Here is a 22,810-nt window from a genome sequence, read left to right as displayed (position 1 = left end):
GTATAGTACACTTAAAGTAGATTTTTGGAGATGCCTCCATATACTCTGATTAAAATGATAATAGCAACCCTGGATTGCTGTGTGGGGAAATGTTCTCAAAATGCTATTTATCATAGCTAATTCGAAATCAATAATTATTTTTTCGGGAAAATAATTATTGATTTCCGTTTTGAGAACATTTAAAATTTCGGTGTAGGTTGTTTGCTGTTTGTTGGGTAGCAAACAGTAAATGAAAGGTATGTTAGAATGATGGTATAAACCGTGGATGGAATACAGTTGGTAAAAAGGTTTTGGGCAGGGTTTAAAGGTTCCATCCATCATCCATTGGGGACACTGTTGGATTTTTCGTAAATTACTTGCAGTTGCAAACATAATTATTCGGTTTGTACTGCTTTCATTATCAAAAAGAATAAATTTATCTTTATTGTGTGTGATGGCCATTTCGGGTGAAATAATAATTTCTTCAAAACAAGTTGGGTTGGGTTGGGTTGTGCTAGTGAGTCGTTTGGTGCGTGCAATTGTGCGCTTCAGGGAGTCAATAGAGGGTAGTTGCCCTGAAGCATGGGCAGGGATTTTTACCAGTTCTTCTTTAAGTATTTGTGTGGTGGGTTTGTCACTTTGTGTGCTAGCACTTTTAATACTCTCTAAGGCATCTCTAATTTCAATTTCGGTGACATTTGGGGGATGATTATGTTCTCTAGTAAATAGCACATTACTTTCCTCGGTAGTGGCCCTCCCATAACATTTGTTGGAGTAATATTTTGTACACTTCCAAAAAACCTTTCTGCCACTTTGTCTCTCCTGATTATACACATAACCCATGTAGCATAATAGTAATTTGTTTTTCTGAGACATGACAAATTCTGCACCTTCAGTCATTTTGATTTACTTGTTCTAGGAAAGAGTAGAAAGAAACAAAATCAGTACACATTTTTTTACTTATGTGGTGCTAACATTATTAGTGATGCATTTATACTTACAGTTAATCAAAGTAGTAGTCACAGAAGCAGAAATGTCTTTTCAATGATGTTCTTGTATGTATGTCTTTATTTGCTGTTGGTATGAAAATATTGAAAAACAACATTAATGTTTCTATATAACAAACGTATTTCCTACTCAAAAGCAGTTGTCATTTTTGTTTACTAGTGCATTTGATGTAAACATTACATATACTTACTTGTTTAAATAGTAGAATAGTAGTAATTGCTGGAGTTCATCAATTTAGTACAGGTATGATCTGTAGAGTAGATAGAAGAAATAAAAGCAAAATATTATAATTTTAATACTGAACTGTTTGGAAATGTAACAGATTTAAACGTATACTAACTTCTAAATATGTCGTTTTCTTTGTTGTAGGTAGAATAGCTGTATGATGTATTCAGAATATCTGTAGAGGAAATATAAAATAGATAAGATGTTGTTAAGAACATAGTCTGTGTTATTTTCGGCTGTTTTAGAGAAATGATAAATATACTTACATTTTATACAAGGCTATTCTTCTATATTGGTATATTTTGTGTAGGATGTTTTCATATGAGATGTAGAATACATGTATGATGTTTTCTGAATATCTGTAGAGGCAATTCAAAATGAATAACATGGTGTTAAGAATATAGTTAGCGTTTTTTGTGCCCACATTGTAGCTAATAACAATTACACTTACATTTTTCTGAAGGGTATTCTTGTGTTTTGCTATAGTTGATCTTGGATCTTTCAAATGATCTATAGGGAAGATGTAAAAAGCAAGATATGTTGTTTAAAAATGTGCATTAATGAAATTGGCCGTTTTATAACAAACACATCTATACTTACATGTGTAATTAGGGTAGTTTTATCGTTTTTGCTGTAGAAATAGCACAATTTCAGTATATCTGTAAATATAATGGTAATGAAAAATAAATACTCTTGTAAATTAGTGTTTAAAAAAAGCAGTTGGTGTGTAACAGAAAATTATTATATACTTACTATCTGAATTTGCACATGAAGAAATATGACCATGTAATAGGATTTGTGTTGGAGTAGTTTCTATCAGAAAAGTAGGAAGACATGAAAATAAAATAAGTGTAAGACTTAGGAGATGTAAGGAAAATAGTGCACTTTTAATTTATTTTTCTACAAAAATGTTGTGTTACTTACTTGATTAATTAGCTAGTAAGCTGGATCTTTAAAGATGTTTATTCTGCAACAAAATCTTCAAAGTGTTGGCATCTACTTTCCAGAGAGGTAGCAGCAACAAATGGTAGAATGCATGTAGCCCTTTTATAGTATATGTGTTATGTGTGCTTTGATTTGATTGGTTGTAGGATGTAAGGAAGCATAGTATAGGCTAGTTTGAATTTTTTTAAGTTAATTGGAGTGTTTGTTGATGTGAGAATGGTGGTATGTGGTTATTCCCGCATTAAAGCAGGTTCGTGTTTAAATGAAATATATTTATATGTGAAAATAAGTAATGAAAATGTTAGTTAAATGCAAAGATTAATAGAAAAAGATAAAATGCATGTAATAGAATGTATAGCAAATGTGGATTAATAGTAATTTCATGTAAGAAACCGGTAGGATATGTGAAACGTTTTTTTTAGTGAGAAATGACTTTTATTGATGATAAAGATGGTATTTTAGAAAGAAAAGTGTGCAAATATGAACTCGATATTTTATTTTTAACGATATTGTGGTAGTCTATATTTTTGTAGTCGATATTTTTGTAGTGTTAGGGCTAATTTCATGTCCAACGATATAATTGTAGTCGATATTTTTTTAAGCGATATTTATGTACTCGATATAGTTACTACTCGATATTTTGTACTCGATATTTTTGTAGTTTGTGTAATAAGTATAGTAAGTCGATATTTTTGTCGTCGATAATTTGTCAACGATATTTTGGTAAGTCGATAATGTGTCCGTCGATAATATTTCAGTGATCCATTTTAAACAAAAGGAATATTTCTGGGTATACCCACAGAGTTTGACTCCAGCTCGATGGCATGACATGTTTCTACAGGTGGATAATTCCTGTTCCTATAAACATATGGAATGTCATCGGAACCAATGTTCTGGGAATGGCTAGCTTTTGTACCTGGCCTGGCAAAAACAATAATAAAAATAAACTCTGGACTGGGCTCACTCTCAAACTGCCATTCATATCCTTCTACCCATATCGTTTTCCAATAATATTTACCAACACGTGTATGTCTTATTTTCTAGTGGTATATGTTGGCCGCAGTTTATTTGGCATTACATGCACAGCTTACTTTTGGTTACATTACCTTGGTCATAACCTGCTATGACCTGGCAATGAAATGACGTCACGGGATGGCATAAATCATTTTGACAAGCGCATAAATCATAGAAGTTGTTCAGGCACAGCCCCTGCATCCAGTAACCTGTGATGGGCTAGCACAGCTCTCATACCCCCAGATTGTCCCGTCCTGGCATGCGATGGTGTCCGCCTATTGGGGGAAGATTGCAATTGTTCCTATAAAGTATACTCCACCAGTTTGAGTATAAAGATAAAACTTTATTGGCATCTTTGCATCTAACCTCTCCAGCTCATCTTCATCAAAATACCACTACAACTATCCCACTTCGAATTCCCTTCCCACATTAATTCTATGTTCTACTTGGTGATGCAAGATACAATCCAAACATGGAATGTATCAACACCACACATCTTCCCCCCATATGAGAAAATATAACAACACAAAACAACTATGTACAACAAATATACAAATACAATACTAAATTTTACGACAGCATGTAATCCTTGAATCTGTGAGGAGTACAAATGACTCTGCCCATTCATCCCAATCTTCAAGAATCCATTCCTGTTTGTTCCAGTACCTCTGCAGATCTCTCAACAATTTCTTGCTCACCCAATACTTCTTCACTTTCTTCTACCTCTACTTCGCCCTCTATTCCATCCTCCCACAACCAATCATCAAACATGGTTGTAGTTTCCCCAATATCCTCCTGCTGCGCCTTTTGAATGTTTTTACATTGTGCTATACGACTCATATGCCATACGCGATCATCACTCAATCGTGCTGAATTCTTTAAACATTCTACCACTTTAAGTGGCTTAGAAAATACACTTTCTCCCTTAGCCACCTTACCCCATTTCTTAGTTTTAACCCAATCACCCACCTTGAGTTCTTCCATCTTTGTCACATTCTTTGTGTCAATATTCTTTTTGTACACCATTTGTGCCTTGATAATGTTTTCTTTCACCTTCTCTGGTGACCACTCAATATGTTTCATGCTATTCATCCATCCTATGTTATCCTTCGTAAAAGGTTCCCTTCCCCTCATTAGCACAAACGGACTTTGACCTGTGAGAGATGGTGGTAAACGGTAACCCCACAACATTTTCTTTATCTCTACTTCCCAATTCTTTTTGTTTTGACAAGCAATTTGAATAGTCCCCTTTATGACACGATTAAATCGCTCTACTGCACCATTTCCTGATGGATGATATACCGATGTCTTAGCATGTACAATACCATTCCTCTTCATAAACTCTTCCACTTTTAACGCAGTAAAATGTGTGCCATTGTCACTTATAACTCTCTTTGGCAATCCTTCCTTTAAAAATACATCACTTAGAAATGTGATTACAGTGTCTGCATCAGCCTTCTCAACAATTTCCAACTCAACCCATTTACTGAAATAATCAATTAAAACAATGATAAATGTACTTTCTCCATACTTTGTTTGCACAGGACCTACAAAATCTATTGCAATTAAGTCCCAAACCATTTCTGGACATTGTACAGGTGATAATTGTGGTTTCATTGTTCTTAGATTCTTATCTGAGTCTGCACATTCCCTGCACTCCCTTACAACACTTTCTACCTCAGTATCTACTCCTGGCTACCAATAAGAACTTTTAACTCTTTTCTTGGTTCTCACAATACCAAAATGTCCTTCATGACACAAATCTATCACTCTTTTCCTCAAACCTTTTGGTGGTATAATCTTTCCTCCTCTGTTCACAAACCCAGATTCCACGCTTAACTCACTTCTTACTTCCCAATAACTTCTTTCTTCTGCAACTTCTGGTTTCCTCTCTCCCCATCCTTCTAAAACTTTTCATTTAATCATCTTCATGAACTCATCTTTTCCATATTCAGAAATCCATTCTTCCCTTCTTATAGATTTTAAACTTTCATCCTCAACAAAAGCAATTTGATAGTCATCCCAACTACTCTTTGGCACCTCTTGGAGCCCGCTACAGCTTGGTCCATAAAGGACCAATGCATTTCAGAGAGCAGATGGTTCCTTTGCACCAGGAATCAGAGTTCAGAGGCTTGGTGGTAGCGCTGTAGCATGGGTACTGCCATTCCTCCTCCTTCTGTTGGTCAATAGAATAGATGTTTATGAAAGCAGGGTTCCTTTCCATCCCGTATAAATTTGTTCAGTTCCAATTGGTGGGAATGGAGAGTGTGTTGTGGCAGGGTCAATGGGAGGGTCTGAAATAGCTAGAGAATGTGTTGCAGTATTGCCATTTTAACAGCTCCTATTCTTCACTTCCACAAGAGATGGAGGCGACTCCAGGTGGACAGAACTCTGCATTTTTGCTAAGTGGGAGTGGCATAATTGATAGCTATAGTCTTAGGAAGAAATCAAGCCCGCTTTATACTGAGGTAGGGTGTGGAGTCAGTTGCCCATTCAAAAGGGACCATGGAGTGTACATGAGCTCTATGGGGTGGGGTAACCAAGATGTTCAAGATCTGGCACTTCTGCATATTTACTTTAAATCCAGAGACTTTGCCAAAAGCCTGGAGTTCTGCTAGAAGTGCGTGGAGCGAGGTAATTGGATCAGCGATAGTTAAAATTACATCATCTTCGTAAAGCCTGATAAGATGGTGGTCTCGCCAAAGAGAATCCCAAAAACAGCTGGGTTGTTTCTCAGCCTTTGTGCCAGAAGTTCCATAAATAAGGCCAAAAGAAGTAGGGAGAGAAGTAGGGAGACAAAATGTACTGTCTTGTGTAATTTTCCTTTCCAGGGGGGTGTTGTTTCTATGTAGAATGGTATTGATTACACTAGGAAGATGTTTTAACATAAACTTTTAGCAATTTTTTATGGTGTCGTATATGAATTATTGTATTTTAATTTGAATTGATTATGACTTGAACTATTAAACTTGCGGATAAGTATTTTCATATCCGGAGTAGAGCGCTTTAATTGTGTGTATACATCTGTGTTGATTGGCCGGTATGTGGATGTATGACTGAATTAGGTAAAATGAACTTTCGGTTCCTAATAAATAACATCCAAGTGGTCTTTCCAAAATATAGAGGAGGATTTTGTGCCCTAAAATGCCACAAGTACACCAGGAAAGAAGGAGTGAAAAACAACCAAAAAACATCACCTAGTAACCGTAAGAGCAGAACTATAAATTGGAACAACAAATTGTTCATTGCAGTTAGCGTTTGGAACATGGACCGATGGGGTCAGAGCATATCATCAAGATCGATTTTGATGAATGGCTCCCCATCACCACAGGACATCTGAGATATAGGGTGTCCCAGTCTGATGGAAAACAACCATGCACTTAAAACTGGCTGGTCAAATCTGAAGCAGTTTCACCTCCGGTGCCTAAAGCACGGCTGGCCAGAACCACTTGTCATTCCTAAGCTTGCTCCTCTGGTCCAGAGCGGTAGTGTTTCTTGTGACTGCTAACCCTCTTCTATAATGATGTACAGGATGGAGACCCCTGGGGAGAGCTAGGTGAAAAGTAAAGGGAGGGATCCTCTGGGAGGCCGAGTATTCGGTTGGCATCTGTGAGTTGTTTGGTTTGGTGGAGTTGACCGCACATAGAAAGACCAGCAGTGGGACACCTATTTGGAGTGAAAATAGTTGGTAACCGGTTTAAAGTCACTAATGCTGAAGGGTAAAAAGGGAGATGTCTTGAAAAAGGCAGACAGTGTTGCCACGAAACTGGATAGGTTGTTTGGCTCTCGCTTGCCAAAGAACCCTCTTTGGTCTGAAAGTCAGGCACAAAGTTAGAATATCTGTAGGTTTGGCATTAGGTCCTCCAGGTTGGCCAACTCAGTGCACTCTATCTTACTGCAGATCAGCATCATCTTCACAGTCCAGGATAAATCGGAACAGCCCCTGAGTGTTTTCTCTGATGTCTGAGCCCTCTGATCTGGTGGGGACCCCACAAAGTTGAATGTTGTTGCAGAGGGACCGGTTTTCAAGATCCTCTGCCTGGGCCCTGAGGTCATCATTTTGCTCTTAAAGGTGGATGAACTCCTGGCACAACTGGTATACCTCTTCCACCCACGCGGTGTCATTATCTTCCAGGGAGGCTAACTGATCACCCACTGAGGTCCAGTCATGTCTCAATTCTTTCATATTCTAGGCGAGGTCTTTCTTAAGATCTTCTATATCTGTTCTAAGGGAGTCAAAGAGGGAGGTCAAGAAGGTCCTGGTCACCGGGGCCTGGTCCGAATTGGATGATCCCTCTGAGTTGGACTGCAACAGGGCCTGTAAGTTGGAGGCAGAGACTTTTTGTAGGAGCAGGAGTGATGTGGGTAAACATCTTTGCACTGATTGGTTGTGTTTAATTTTAGCCCCAGCCATAGTTGGGGACATCACTGTGTGCCGGGGTCCTAAGTGTCCCAGGGTCTCCCTTACAGAGCCCCCCTTTCAGTCAATATCTTTAAAGAGGCCGGAGAGTAGCTGACCACCAAGTCTATATGTAGCAATTAAGGGTGCCGCGTTGTGAGGCAAATGCAGAAATTTGACAGGAACTGCCTGGAGTGTATTGAGTGAAGCAGTGCAGTTCCTACAGAGGCTACATCTGATATTGGGCCAGGTGGAGGGGGCTCGTGTCTTCAGAGCCCGCCTGCAGGGTGAAGCAAACAAGGGCCACCAGGGCACTGGATCTCCACCTCTGCGCCCCTATGTTGCATGATCTCTGGTCGCTGGGATCCCACTCACCCCAGTTGCAGCTGTCTACAGGTCTCGGGTGGTACTCACGTATGAAGGAGGTAGATGTTGCTTAGGTGAAGCTCAGGAAGTTGCCTGTGGTCTCTTTGAATGCAGAAGAGGGCCCAAGCCTCCAACGCAGCCCCCGTAGACCAGAACCTGGGACCCCGCAACATTTCAGAAGGCTATTGCACTATGGTCCACCCAGCAGTAGATGGCTGCACTGACTCCCCCAGTTGTCCTCAGGTGGTGAGATAGAAGAGCGCCTGAGGGGGGCCTTCAACACGGGTCCACTGATGTATGGAGGTGCAGCCAGAACATCAAATGCGCGGCCTCCCACATTTTGTGCCTGATCATTGTGCAGTTCGATTGGGGCCATAAGACTCAGGCAGCCGCCATAAATAAAGGTGAATTCTTTCATCAGGGCGCACATGTTTTGCTTCGTAGCTCACTGTGACCCAAATCTAGTCATCATAAATTTATAATATAATTCAGTGTGAACTTCAGGGCTGAAGAGACTGTCTGTGGGGGAAAATATTGTTTTTAATACACGATAAATTAAAAAATTACCAGAATATTGGTCAAACATTAAGCAGGACAAACATAAAGAATATATATTGTAGCCTACATACGATGAAAGAAAGTGAGTCATTCATCAATCACCTTACCTTACACCTTATATCCCAAGAATACTGTGTCAAAATTTATTTAGAAGAAGAGAAGTGTATAATGCCCAATGTCATATCCTACAAACCTTGAGGGTCTGTGGCCATAAGCTCTTCTATAGTCCAGGAGATATATATTTTTTCACTAACCCCAGATAGCCATCCGTTCCTAAATAAAGAAAACCAAATAATGGAATAAATGAGGCTGTGATGAACAAAAGAAAACATCTAAAAAAAAAAGGGGAGAAGGATGGGGGAGGGGGAAAACGCGGAAAGATGTCCTACATAGTGGTCCACGGAGGGCCCTTCCGGATGTCTAAAGATTGAACATTCTAACTGCAAAAGTAACGGTGAGTCCTCATAAAATAGAGGAATTAAATCCCAAAGCTATGGAAGTCCGGTAGGCATGGAATAAATCTGAAAATAGTTGACATACATATGCACAGCCAGATCGAGGAAATAATCGACCTAAAGAGGTATAATCCGAAATCCAACTAGCAGTACAGAAAAGTGCGTCCCTGAAACGGTCTCCCAAAAGACATGGGGCAAACAAGGAGGAGGAATACAAAACGGGCTCCCAGCCAGAAGCAACCAGCTAAAAAAAAATGTATTGTTTATAAACCTCTCACCTGATTAAGAACAGTGCATATAGATACTAAGAAATATCGCTCCTTGAATCATGTGTGCCCGAAAGTCACATAGGACAAACGATCCAGAGAACCACTTCATTAGGAGAGGCTGGAGCCTAGGTAAAATAAAAATGGAGACTACTTCAGGGCATGCTCAAACCCCACTAGAACCAGATAGAAAAATGCAGGACTAAAAAGCAAGAAAAACGCGATGGGAACTCTCCTAATGGACGCTTACCACGATACTCTGTAGTAGGTTTGTTTATCCCTCCATATTCAAAACGGCCAGAGTCACTGCCTGGGAGTCCCAAACAATGCAGTTCCGTGTAGAATTTTTCAAAGTATGTTCTAATCCAAAAAAACCAAAAAATATATAACCCGAGACCTGATTAAGATGTAAGCTTGACAAAACATCAAGATGGAATACGCTAGGTCTGCCGACAGTCCCGCTTACCTCATAAACGGGGTTCGTCCAAACGAGGCTGGATCTCACTGGCGTCGAGAAAGCGGTCGATCGAGAATGACTCGAAACGGCTATTCTTTAAATACTACCACCGGCAAGGGTAAGAACAAGATAGAATAAGCTTCACCTGTAGACGCTAAAAATAAGCTAGACTGATGCTGAGCAGCAAATCATGAAAAACGCCGGGCGCCATTTTCTGACAGAATAGCACAGCCATTGACGGGCTGCCTAGTACAGATATAGAAAGCGGACTCGGGCTCCAACAAAAAAGGAGTCAGCCATATTACGAAATATCACAGGTAGAACGCCCGCAACGAAAAAACAGGATAATAAATTATAAAAAGGAGTGAATAGAATAAACTAATGAAGTGAAAAACCAAGAAAATATTTTAATACATAACGGAAAAAACATGTCAGAATAAGATTAAACAAGAACAAAAGAGTATATTTGTTAATATAATAAACCAACACCCAATTAATGATAAAACGAAAAAACCCGTTCAGGACCACAAGAGAGGCCACCCAAATTGTAAGCCACAGAATTAAAAAGGTCCAGCATATGAAATAGAGAGAAAGGAATATCCCTGTCAAAAGATGACAACCAGGACAGTGTATAAGGCCTGAAGCAGCTAGACACAAAATATATACAATTCAGATGGGAGAAGCCAGGACCAACACCACAAATCTGAGACTAATCTGTCCTTAGATAATGGCATTCTCCCACGGGAGGCATTCGTTCAACCCTATGACAGCCGTCTGTAGAGTGAAAATCCAATAAACCTCCCTTTTGCCTCTAAGGGCATCAACATTTCCATCCTTGGGGCAATTCACGTGTTCAGGGATAAGCCATTTCAGATCATCTACAGTGTGTTTACAATTCTTCCAGTGGGCAACCAACGGCGCCCCAATTCGAAGATTATGGATAGATGACTTATGTTCACTGAACCGCATTATGAACTGTCTTCCTGTTTCACCAACATAGCCTTTACGATAAGGGCATAGCAAGAGGTAAATAATACTGGTGGTGCAAGAATTAGTAATTTCCTGCAACTGAAATTTTCTCTTACCCCAAACCAGATCAGGGGTAGTCATGACAGCGTCACACGCATGGCAATTGCCACATCTATGACTCCCAAGAATGGGGTTAGTACCTATAATTGATCTATGGGTCAAAACCGGCTCAGGAGGTACTGTAGCCCTAACTAGGGCATTTCTCAAGTTCCTATTACGCCTGAATGCGAAATTAGGTTTAGTCAATTTTCCTGCTGATTTATCGGTGTTAAGGATATGCCACTGAGAGTTGATGATATTTCTCAACTTGTCATTGAAATTGGAATGAGTAGTTACCACCATCAGCTTAGACTCTTTCTTTTCCTTGTTCGAACTAAGTAGGGCATCACGATTAAAGTATTTGGCCCTCTTGAATGAGTCCCTAACCAGTCTGTGTGGGTAACCCCGCTCTAAGAACTTCGTCTTAAGCTCAGAGGCATGGAGCTCAAAATTGCTGATATCAGTATAATTGCGGCGAAGTCTTAAAAACTGGCTAAAGGGTATATTGTTCTTCTGACTAAGGGATGGAAGCTCTCATACAAAAGAGTATTCCGAGCCCTCGGTTTTGTATAGAGGGGCACTTCAATAAGCTGGTTAGTGACCAGGATCCAGACTTCCAGGAATTCAATTCTAGAAGAACTGGTATTGGCACTAAATTTAAGGTGTGGGTCACGCAGGATACATTTGCCAAGTTGTTCCTCAGGACCTCTCCAAATAAAAAAAATATCATTAATAAAAACGATTATAGTTCGTGACATTTTCAAAAAATGGGGCAATCTCATTGTAGATAAATCTGTCCTCAAAGTTTAAAACAGGCTGCCTGATTTTCAAATCCTTGCACAGTCAAAACTCCAAATTTATAAATAACCTGATACTCAGGCATACCCCCTCTCACAACCTGCGCTCTGCTCACCTGTCGTTCCTTTCCATCCCCGCTTTGAAACGGAAACGTCAGAGAGGCTGCAGATTTGCAACTCTCGCCCCCAGACTGTGGAACTCCTTCTCCTTGGAGATCCAGGCTTGCACTGACCTTATGAAGTTCAGAAGGTCCCTCAAAACATGGCTATTTGCACAATCCTACAATTGACGTCTCCATTGGTAATGGACAGAGCCCATCACAGCGCCATGAAAGCACCAGGTGTACGTGAGCTTTACAAGTCATTCTTAACATTAATATTAACATTAGGTGGAGGCATGAATGTTTCTACGTTAATTTTTTTAACACTATCTCTTTAAAAGTGCTTCTCAATTGTTGGAGATTGGTTCTCTGGTTGAGGGGGTGAAACCCTACTCACAGAGCAACCACAATGTTTGACAGAGTGAAACACAAGCAAACCCCAAAATAACTTATGCTTAACCCTCTGGTAGCTTGACACAAAAGCAGTCAGGTTTATTTCACAGGTAACTTGTAAGGCATTTATGCAGAACTTCAAACAGTAATAAAGTGAAAATACAACACAAGAAAACTTCCACACCAAATTAGAAACAGTGAGTAAATTTTTATCAATTATTTGAGACTAAAATGACAATAATCCAATCACTAGAACCAGAGTTATGCAAGTTTTAAGATTTCAGTGAAAATAGCACCAAAAAGCACAAAAAAGCCATTGTGGTTATCTTGTTGCAATGGACCAGTACAAAGTCACACATTGCCTTTCACAATGGAGTATGGGTCAGCTAGAGGGACCCAGTTAGGCCTGCTGAACAAATGTACATTAAATCCTGGTTGTGGGCCATTGCAAGATCCCGGGTCAAGGATGCTTCATGCAGGCGGGGGTACCTGGTGTGGCGATTCATTGCGTAGCGATGGTTCCATGAATCTGAAAGGCCACGATTCGCGATCCTGCATTAAGGATGCCTTGCATGAGGGGCTTGCAGTGCGAAGTCCTGCACTGAAGATGTGTTGCACACACGCTGGCTCTGGAGAAGTTGTGGAACTTTTAATGTGGAGTCCTGCATCGTAGTTGGTGATGCCGTCAACATGAGGCTCGCGATGCAAAGACTTGCTTCGAGGCTGTATCATGCAGCAGCGGTTCTAAACAGGTTGCGGGCTGTAATGAAAAGTCCTTCGTCGCGCATTGATTCTGATGCAGAGTTTAGTAAGGCAGTCTGTCATGCTGAAGTTTGGATGCGGAGTTCTGGGAGGTGATACGTCGCGCTACATCAATTCTCCCTACAGGACCACAGCTGGGCTGGCAGAGCACCTTCTGGTCCATTTCCAAGGGTCCAGGAATGGGGTGGCTACTCTTGGTGGACAAAACTCACACCAAACGTAGTCCAGGTGCTGGGTTCAAAATGGTAAAAGCCTGTTCTGTCCCTGAACTTTCTGATCAGGTGATCAGCCAACTAGCCCTTGGAGCCACTCTGGTGGTCCTGGGTTTGAAATGCAGGTCCAGCCCTTAAGTCAGGTAGCTGGGCAGCAGCCAGTAGGGCAACAGAATAGCAGCCCTTCTTGCCGAACAGCAAAGCAGTCCTTCTGAGCCTCCCAGAGGTCCAGAGGCAAACTGAAGAGTTGGGTCTGAGGGCTTCTTTTTGGGGATGTTTTATTTTAAATTTCCAAGAGAAATGTGTATTTATAGGAAGCAGGTAGTGAAACATTTACTGCTACCAATGTGATAACATACAACTTACTGTTGTGATAGAGCGTTAAAAATACAATACGTCGCATCATTATTAGCAAGTCTGTTCTTATAGTTGAACACTCCCACGAAAAATGGTGATGGCAAGTCATGACACCTGGATTCAGTCTTCCTCGACCTTCACCTCCTGTCGGTCCCTGCTCCAAAAGCCTCTGTTTGGTGGGGGACCACTGAGTCAGTGATTTGTACCCACCACCACCACCACTGCTGGCGAGGTCCACATCTAATTGGAATGTGTATTCTAAGTCAGGTCATGTGTCACCACTTCGCAGTGTATGGAACTCACCAGTCCAATCAAGGAGATTGGGTCTCCCCCTCCAGACCCGCAGCGGTGAGCACAACAACCAGCACTCTGCCGCTCCATGCGGCATGCACTTCCACTCTTGACAATCATCCTCTAGTCATTCATCCATGTGAACTACTTTCATATGCCTCAGTTCTGAACAAAGCCCAGTCAGCCAAACACCTAGACCATGCTACAGTCATAGGTCCAAGAGCAGACATCCATCAGATGGCAACTCTGCTCTTGGCCAGCAAAAGCTCCAACTGTGCAAATCTATAGTGTGCCCTCTCATCCTTGGGGTATGGGGTAAGTCAAAACAGGCAGTTCTTAGCTGGGACCTTAAGACGAATGCTAGTAGCCCCTTGCAAGCAACTGATCATCTCTTGCCAATACTGTGCTATTGTGCCTACTGCTCCACATCACATTAGTAAATTCTGCTCTGCCAACCCTGCATCTCGGACATTCATCCATATGAGTTGGATATATCTTACTAAACAGTGCTTAATTGACAGAACCCACATCAGGAGGTCACTCCAGCTTGTTCCACCTAGAGTCCCTGCCAGCACTGCCAATGACTGTACCAACAGAACTATTAACTATCACCCTATACAAATGTGACTACTCCGGCTATTCCAGGACCCCCAGAGCTATTAGAATGGGTTGGGTGGCAGGTATTAGTAATTTTAATGTATATCATATGAATATTAAACTTTTGTTGTAAATGTCTCTAAATTAAACTGAAAACATCACCATGTGGAAGGCTGTCATGAATGCCAGTGTTGACAATTTTTGTAAGTCCTTCCCTGGCAAGAAGCATTGTGCAGAGGGTATCACCACATTGATCATTCATTACTAACAAGCACATTGTTATGAATCTGACAAATTTCTGCACTCTCCTAATAGAAACCCACACAGCTGCAGGCTAGCTATATTTTACATTAACACTATATATTTTTTCATGTTTTCACCAAGAACTTTTTTTTATTACTGAAATACTAACCACTGATTTTTATTTTTATTGTTCTTAGTGGTTTCAGTACCAGAAGCAGAAACTGTTTTGGGATGAAAGTTGGATTATAGATTATGCAAAGATTAAACAAGGTATGTTGTGTACTGCTCATTCCCTCATTTTCCCAATCGATATTTCTAAAACTATTTGCAGGCTATGTTAGCAGAATTCTATGGAAGTAGAGAAATATTTTTCATTTGCTGTTGGCTTGTGCATGCATGTTTAGAAACCCAATTTACAGATAAATGTAATAAAGTAAAGTTCAATTTAAATACACTGCAATGAAACCACTGGCTACCGGTTTTACCCATTTTTGCTGCACTTAAACCAGCTCCTCACACAGAAGGTCTCCGCAAATTTCTCTTGATTGTTCCTATTTGTAACATGAACCAGTTAAGGTATGGCCCTTAATACAATGTGATACTTAGGAAATAGAAATGTACGGCCAGTACAATCGTTTTCTAACAGTACAATGTTTTGCCACTATAATAGGAGATAACAAAACACAATTGATCCTTGAGGAATCATTCAACTTTTTATTAATACTTAAATTGTCACAGCAGTGAACACAGTTTGACAGAACTCAAAAGATTTTCATCATAAACTGATTCTTTATGTGATAGAATCAATCTATTATCACAATCTAAACATTTTCCCTATTGAAACAACTACAGCTGTAGAGTAAACAAGTACAGAAATTTCAAATAGAAAAATTGACGATGTCATGTCAACATGCCATAGATCGAGCCATCTCCTAGTTCTACAAAACCTACTGTGTTGCCAAGAATAGACCGGACAGCATCTGGCTACTTCGTGCATTATGACTATTTCTCATCAGATCCAAGTGAACTTGAGCTGCCGACACCGTCTCTCCCTTTCAAGCTTCGAGTTTATGCTTTCTATCTTTGACTGAAAAAGACTTACTTCGTTGTTCCCTGGATACATCTATGGATTACAATTGGCTCCCTTTTCCTGGTACTTTGGATTGGTGTAATAACTGTTTTTTACCTTCTTCTGATGGAGGCTTCCTCCCAGAAAGCTCTGCGGTGCAACTTGTGAACTTGTTTCTTAAGCCACATGCATCATCCTACTGGGAACTAAGAGACTTGTCCCTAGTGAACATTACAGCATTTCCAGTTCCTGAAGAATTTGTATGGGACAGGGTATTGTATGATGTAGATGATACTACTGAACTGTTAGAAATTCCTTATTTGTTCAAAATTTCTTTCAATGACATCATCAACTCTAGTACTTTGTCTGATAATTGGGTCATTGAAACTGTGCATAATTTGCTTTCAGATTTAGAGCAATCAGCTGAATCTTTAAACAATGAATTGTATGATGGTACAATTAATTTTGGGGACATGTTCCGTTAACAGCAGGATGGTCGCCATTTTTTACATAAAGCCAGTCTCCAACGCGCTATTTATAATTACGCACAATAGGAACACTACCCAACACCGTCAAAAGGTAGTTCACAAATGTTTGCACAAAAGCTTGCTTATTTTTCAGGTTTTGAAACCTCAGACACAGCCTCATATAGCTTGCATCTACACCTGCAAAGGAAAATATGTTAACAAATACCAAGCTGATATACTCTGCTTCCTTTATTTCCCAACTGTCTACACAGGGTGTCGACTATTGGAAAGACACAATAGACACACAGTCTATTTGGGGGACAAAAGGTTGGCAGGTTCAGGAGACGGAGGCCTTATTTAGAGCATGCCTCATACCACACCAAATGATTTTCCTGAACAAGACAGTGCAACAAACTTCATGTCTAGGTAAAGCAAAAACAAAGGATTTAAATACACCTCGTATTCCCGCATGTCACATTTCAAAAATTGGCTGCACTTTACACACTTTAGTGAGGATACACTAGACACCATGATACATAATGGTTCTTTCAATTCATCTGACCCCAATTGGAAGGGTTGGTTAGTTTGGCCTATGGACATAAATGGGTGTCAATCTAGATTCCTGGGTAACACTGGAGGGTTTAGGATCAATAGGCGTGATCAACGATATGTACAGACAGACAGTGTTGGGGAGTTATGCCTAGATTGGGGGAAAACCTGAACACTCTACCAGGTGAAACAACACTTGTCCCTTCTTTCTGATGATATGGATTTCAGGGATTTTTTACTAGGCCCCCGGAACCCACGTCAAAAGCGCTTTTTTGATGGAATATACAACGAGCTGTGGAAAATTTCTCAACAGGAAGCTGCTGAGAGATTGCGCGAGATTATTAGGGTTAATCTAGAAAAGGCTTTGGCTGTGGTTAACAATGGTATGACCACATTATCATCCAGAATTTTTTCACTGGGCAACATAGTGTCTTCCACAATTGATATAATACAGCAAGACATGTCTATGTCACAACATGAAAATCAAAAACAGAGGGAGGAGGAGAATTGGGCTAGGTTCAACCTCCTATATGTTCAGCGCACACCAAAAATATCCGTAGATGACGGATCACAAGAATCTAGCTGTTGGACCCGGCCCTTTTGGCAGGTTCACCCCGAAACTTTTTGCTTTTGCCTAGCCTGCTTCTGTAACCTGGTGTTGGTGATTTTAGGTCTCTGAGCACTTTTTCACTGTGGTCCAGTGTAAAGTGCGTGCGCTCTCTGTGTGTGTGGTGAGAGTGACCTGCCCTCCCATAGGAATGCATGGGGAATATGTGTGACCATGGTAGTTCCTGATGTGTGGGGAGTGCAGGGTCAAGTTTGGTATGTGCGAACTCGTGAGATTGAATAGTGCGCAATGATGTATGCGGCATGATTGTGTCTAGTGTGGAAGTGCCACTTCTAGAAGTTGGCATGTTTGTGTAATGTGTGTCTGGCGTGTGATTGGCTGGAGCTGGCTGGTGAGCCTGGCTCTAGGAGTCAGGAGGGGTCTGCCCCGGTGGTGAATGGAGAGATTAACAATTATAGATCACAACCAGTAACCACTGGTAACAGGTAGGTAAACACTATGCAATACTAATAACCATAGGCCTAGATCACGCAGGGACACAAGCTCACTAGTATAACATACTAGGCAAAGCAAACTTCTAAGCATGAGCACCTTTAGAAGTATAACACCAGCATAAAGGCAAAGCACATTACCCATAATGGGATTTGATCGTCCCTTGGGGGGATTCTTGGCTCTACACCTACACAAACTCATGGTACACTCAGGGTAGTGTCCGCATAGTAGGAGTACACTAGATTACTGTATTGTTTATATTCCTGCATATAATCAATTGTTTTTAGCACCATGGTAGAATTATAGCTACTATTTACGCTTTTGGAACTTGTAATCATGGTTATCTGCTTCTGTCTGCTAATCATTGCAGCACATGTATTTTATGAAAGAAAACGTTGGTTCAATAAATATTGAAAACATCCCACTGTGTATTTTCTGTATATTTCTCTGAGAGTGAGCACGGGTGACTGAGCAAAAGGTTCTGTACTGTTTCCATGATCCCTGAGGAAACATGGTTGTCATGTTCAGTGGTTGCTAGAAGCTATTCTCTCCCTGGTAGGTTAGTGGGGCTTACGATGGCACTGCAAGCTACCCGGTCTATAAGCCAATATATCCTACGGGGTGCCTGGAATCAGTCTTCACACCAAGCCCTTAGTTTATGTTGTCTGAACAAAGTACAGGGACTACGGATCGGTAAGAACTACACAACAGTATATTGTGTGTGTTCATGCATGTGGTCATTGTAGTGTATGGATTCCACATATAAGCAAAGCTGAGTGATGGAGGTCCTTGGGTTCCATTTTGAAAGTCCCCGGCCTGTTCCTGTGCAAAAGATGGCAGTGATGCTGTTTTCCCAGACAGTGGAATAAAAAATTAGCTAGCTATTGCGCCAATAATTTTCAATTCTATTAAGGACACGGAGGCGAGGATTATGCTTCTCTTTCTTTTAATGCTACACACAGCAGCCAATGAAATCTTTGTTAGATCAAAACAAACTACATTTCCCATGATGCAAAACACACATCAATTCCTGTATTAGTCCATAAGACCTGGTCACCACCGGATATCCTCCTCTTTCTTTGCTTCGAACATAAGTCCATAAATAACTGAAGTCCAACATAAACCTCCTCCAACATGGAAGAACAGCCAACTGGACAGCATTCCTTTAACCGGCAACATACTCAGTCCATCTTCTTCTCAGAACCTGGAAGAATGAGAAAGAATGCCCATAAAATCTGCAAAAAAACACTATAATCATGGGTGGGCAAGATATTATAATACATGTAATACAACCGGGTGGGATAATCCTCGCCTCTGTGTCCTTAAAAGAATTGAAAATTCTTGGCGCGATAGCTAGCTAAGTTTTTATTCTAATACAGGACCGGAGGCTTCGTATTATGCTAATTTAACGCTCTTCAAACACTACAGAGGAAATATCACCCACCGGTTTATAATTAAACTGTTTGAATGTAGATTCTGAGGACCAGTCCGCTGAATGCATAATGTCCTGAACAGTACATCCTAACATAAAACTCTTAGAGGCCATGGCACCACGTACCGAATGGGTTCCAAACACTTGGGTATTAATACCCGCCTCCTGCATAACATATTTCAACCATCTGGCTATAGTAGCTGCAGTAACTGGTTTGAAAGGCTTCTGCATGGCAATTAGTAACTGCGTAACACCTGTAGGCCAAGAAGACCATGTACACTCCTCATAAACTTTTTGACATTGCACCACACAAAGTTTTGCATTGCTTGGAAAAGCATGGTAATCAACACTTCTAGACCTAGTCGTAGTTCTGTCAGTGATATTAAAAGAGACTCCTTCTGGAGTAAAGACTCTACCTGTAATGTCCAAGGCTTTGACGTCCGATGATCTTCGACATGCTGCAAAACAGAAAAGCATAGCCAATTTGTCTGAAAGTTGTTTCCTGAATAACAAATCATTTTGGAGCCAACTATTGAACAGAGCAAGAACTAGAGAGACATCCCATGAAGAAGTGTATTTTGGTTTGGGCAGATTCGCTACTCTGTTCCCCTTCAAAAGCGTGCAAACAAGCGGATGCATACCCACTGGTTTACCCTCAATTTGAGAATGACCCGCCAAAATTACGGAACGGAAATTGTTAACAGACCTATAAGCCAATGTGAAAGTTGACGAAATTGATGTACATAGACAGCATTCATTTCCCTTCTTCTCCCACTCCTCTCCCTGTGGGCACCATGGATACTGTAAATTATTGACCGTATCACCCTGCCAGTAAAAGCCCGTACCCCTATGCATATGTACAGCCATTCTAGGCACCATGGCCTTTTTACCCATTGGAATCCCCGGCTTCCCTCCTGCGCGTATCTTGCACCCCCTCTCTCATGTATAGACCATGAAACCCTTTCCCTTTGCGCGATCCTGATGTGAAAGGCAACCCTCCTGCTTGACCCAGGCATTCCCCATTTCCCTCTCAAAGAAGCATCCTTCGCCTCAGCTGACATAGCCCCCCCAGCTGTATCCGACTGCCCCTGTTCTCTCATGTACAGGTCATAGGATCTCTCTCTTTCTCTCTCTCTGTGCGACTCTGGCCCTGCGCGCACCCTGACCCCCTCCTTCTCCTCACATGAGCAAGTCATAAACCCTCTTCTTCCGCAAGGCCCTGTCCTTGAGAGTCACGGCCACGCCTGACCAACACCTCCTTCCCTTCCATGAATGCCCCTCTGTTGACAAGCCTTCCCTCCGCGCTCGATTGTCCACGTGGCATGAATACCACTCCTTTGATGACCCCTCCCCCCGAGTCCGGCTGACCACACATGTCCGAGGCCATCGCCTAAGCCAGGAGATACCATTTACTGCCCTCATTGTATGAAGTCACCCCTCTTCAAAGGATCCACTATTGGTCCTAGCCACCCCACCCCCTGGGCCATGATCAGGCGTACACATCCTACGAAACACTCAGCTGCGTGATTGCCCTCCCCTCTTATCAGCAGGTCAAGGGTCCCCATTGTGAACGTATGTGGAGTAGGATCACCACGAGGATTATAGGGATGTCTTTCTTTTGCGTCATACTGTCCTGATTGTTTTATCAAGTGTTTTGTAAGATATAAAAGCAAGAGTCTCAGCTCACTTGTTAGAGCACCTCCCGAAAGACACTGTGTTTCGTGTCCGAAATGACTGGCTCTCCTCATGAGAATTAAACTCTGTTCTTGATTCCTGCTACCAGCGCCCGTCTCTTTATTTGGTAATTATTCAACATGGGAACTAAGAGGCGTTTTGCGCCAGCGGCCTGGGCATCGATAGCAATGCGGGTTCATTTTCCACAATTGGCGTCCCAACGCGGGGTCCATCAGTGACATAAGGTTCGGTAAGAGAGATCCAGACGAAGAAGTGAACATCTAAATGATCGGGGTATGCCTGCCTTGAGAGGGCCCTCGCCCGGCTGCCGATCGACAGAACTTCACCAATTCTGAACGGACCTCTCTCGAGTGACCTATTGTCCTGACTGGAATCCCACAGGAATGCTACATGGAGTAAGAGAACGATCGGGCGCTGGAGGAGGGAGTCGAAGAACTGTCCGTATGGTCCGGTCCGGGTAAGATTAAGTAGGGTGTTTTTACGCCTGATTGGTAGGGTGGCTCTATCCACCTGATTGATTGATTGTTTGTATTGAAAGTCGGTATTTGTATACTGATATTGTTGGTATTGGTTCATTTAGCTTTGAAGGCTACTTGACATATTGGTTCTCTTTTGAGAACGAGACATTCTCTGTTTGCAAACAGCGGCGAATAGGAACGTCGTCCCTCTTTGCAGATAGAGAAGGGTAGGTAATGCAGACTTTTGTCCCCGGTGTAATTCGTCATGCCTACTTTTCTCCCCACTGATTGTTTTGAAGTCGATTGATAATCGATTGTTGCTTGAAGTCGATTAATAATTGATTGTTGTTTGAAGTCGATTAATAATCGATTGTTGCTCTTTGAGATCTTCCCTGTCCACAAACAGAGACGAATAGGAATATTCTGTTCCCTTTATGGATAGCGAAGGGCAGGTAATGCAGACATTTGTCCCCGTTGTAATCCGTCATGCCTGTTTTTCTCCCCATTGATTGGTTGGTTGCCTGGACATTGTTGTCCCAGGAATTGTTTCGTTTGAGGTATTTTCTATTTGCAAACAACGTGAAATAGAAATATTCTGTCTAGTCTTTGCAAGTAGAAAAGGGTAGGTTATGCCCCTTTGTGAATTCGTCAGTCCTACCCACTCCCCACTGGTTGGTTATTGGGGGGTAGCTCGCATGGTCCGCCCAGGAGACTACCCTTATGGAGGACATATGCTCCCCGCTCATGGGCCATTTAGTAGAAATAGACCGACTGGTCCGTCCAGGAGGCTACCCTAGTAAATGGAAGTACATCGCTCGGTCCGTCCAGGATGATACCCTAATGAAGGAATATATGTTCCCCTTTTGATCGATAATCTCGTTCCACCCCGGACCATTTATTGGAGGGAACTCGTCTGGTCCGTCCAGAAGTACCCCCTAGTGAAAAAGGACGCATAAAAAAAAAAAAAAATATGAAGTGATCACCGTTCCCTACTAACAGAAAGCTTTAGCTCGAAACACGCTAAGGAAGAGAAAGAAAAATAAAAAGAAATCAGGCTAAGTCAGTAACCCCCTGATGAGCTTTTGACTTCACTAAAAATAAGAAACATTAGAAATAGTTCGTAGTAAGAAATATAAAATGGCGAAAAGGTTTGATAGCAGAAAATAGCCACGAGGTAGCTAGGCTTCACTGCCTATTCCTGCTCCCAACATGTCTGCCTCATTTCCCACCACGCCCAAATAACGGTCACATGAAATAGAAAGCAAATCAATAGGTACCTACCCCCATTCCGGAAGCTCCCGAAGTGCAACGGGTCCGCGGTTACGCCCATCCGGAAGGCGAGGCCTCGAGGCACGAGGGGCTCGCCTGGCCACGGTCAGGAGGAGATGATGTTGGGCAGGCGGTCCAAAGAATGGCAGAGACCTCTCCTTCTCTCCTCTCCTGCTGCCCTGCAGGCCACGGGGGGGGGGCTGTCTTGCCTCAGCCACCGACCACCCCCCCCCTTCTGTCTCTCGCCTGGTCCGACCCACGAAGAAGGCCGAAGCCGGGGGCGAGAACGGCGGCAAATCAAGTAGTCCCGCCACATGT

General features: G+C 41.9%; 1 protein-coding gene across 1 annotated transcript in view; it reads left to right on the top strand.

Moving 5' to 3' along the window:
- Positions 1-22,810, top strand: part of LOC147727408 (atrial natriuretic peptide receptor 2-like) — a 592,594-nt gene that overhangs the window by 162,256 nt on the left and 407,528 nt on the right. Inside the window, exon 6 of the mRNA XM_086963625.1 lies at positions 14,691-14,763. Coding sequence (XP_086819751.1) covers positions 14,691-14,763 — 73 coding nt within the window. The remainder of the gene's footprint in view (positions 1-14,690; positions 14,764-22,810) is intronic.

The sequence above is a fragment of the Lissotriton vulgaris genome, chromosome 3_1 (genome assembly GCF_964263255.1).
Source record: "Lissotriton vulgaris chromosome 3_1, aLisVul1.2, whole genome shotgun sequence".
Lineage (NCBI taxonomy): Eukaryota > Metazoa > Chordata > Amphibia > Caudata > Salamandridae > Lissotriton > Lissotriton vulgaris.
This window is presented reverse-complemented; position numbering and strand designations above follow the sequence as displayed.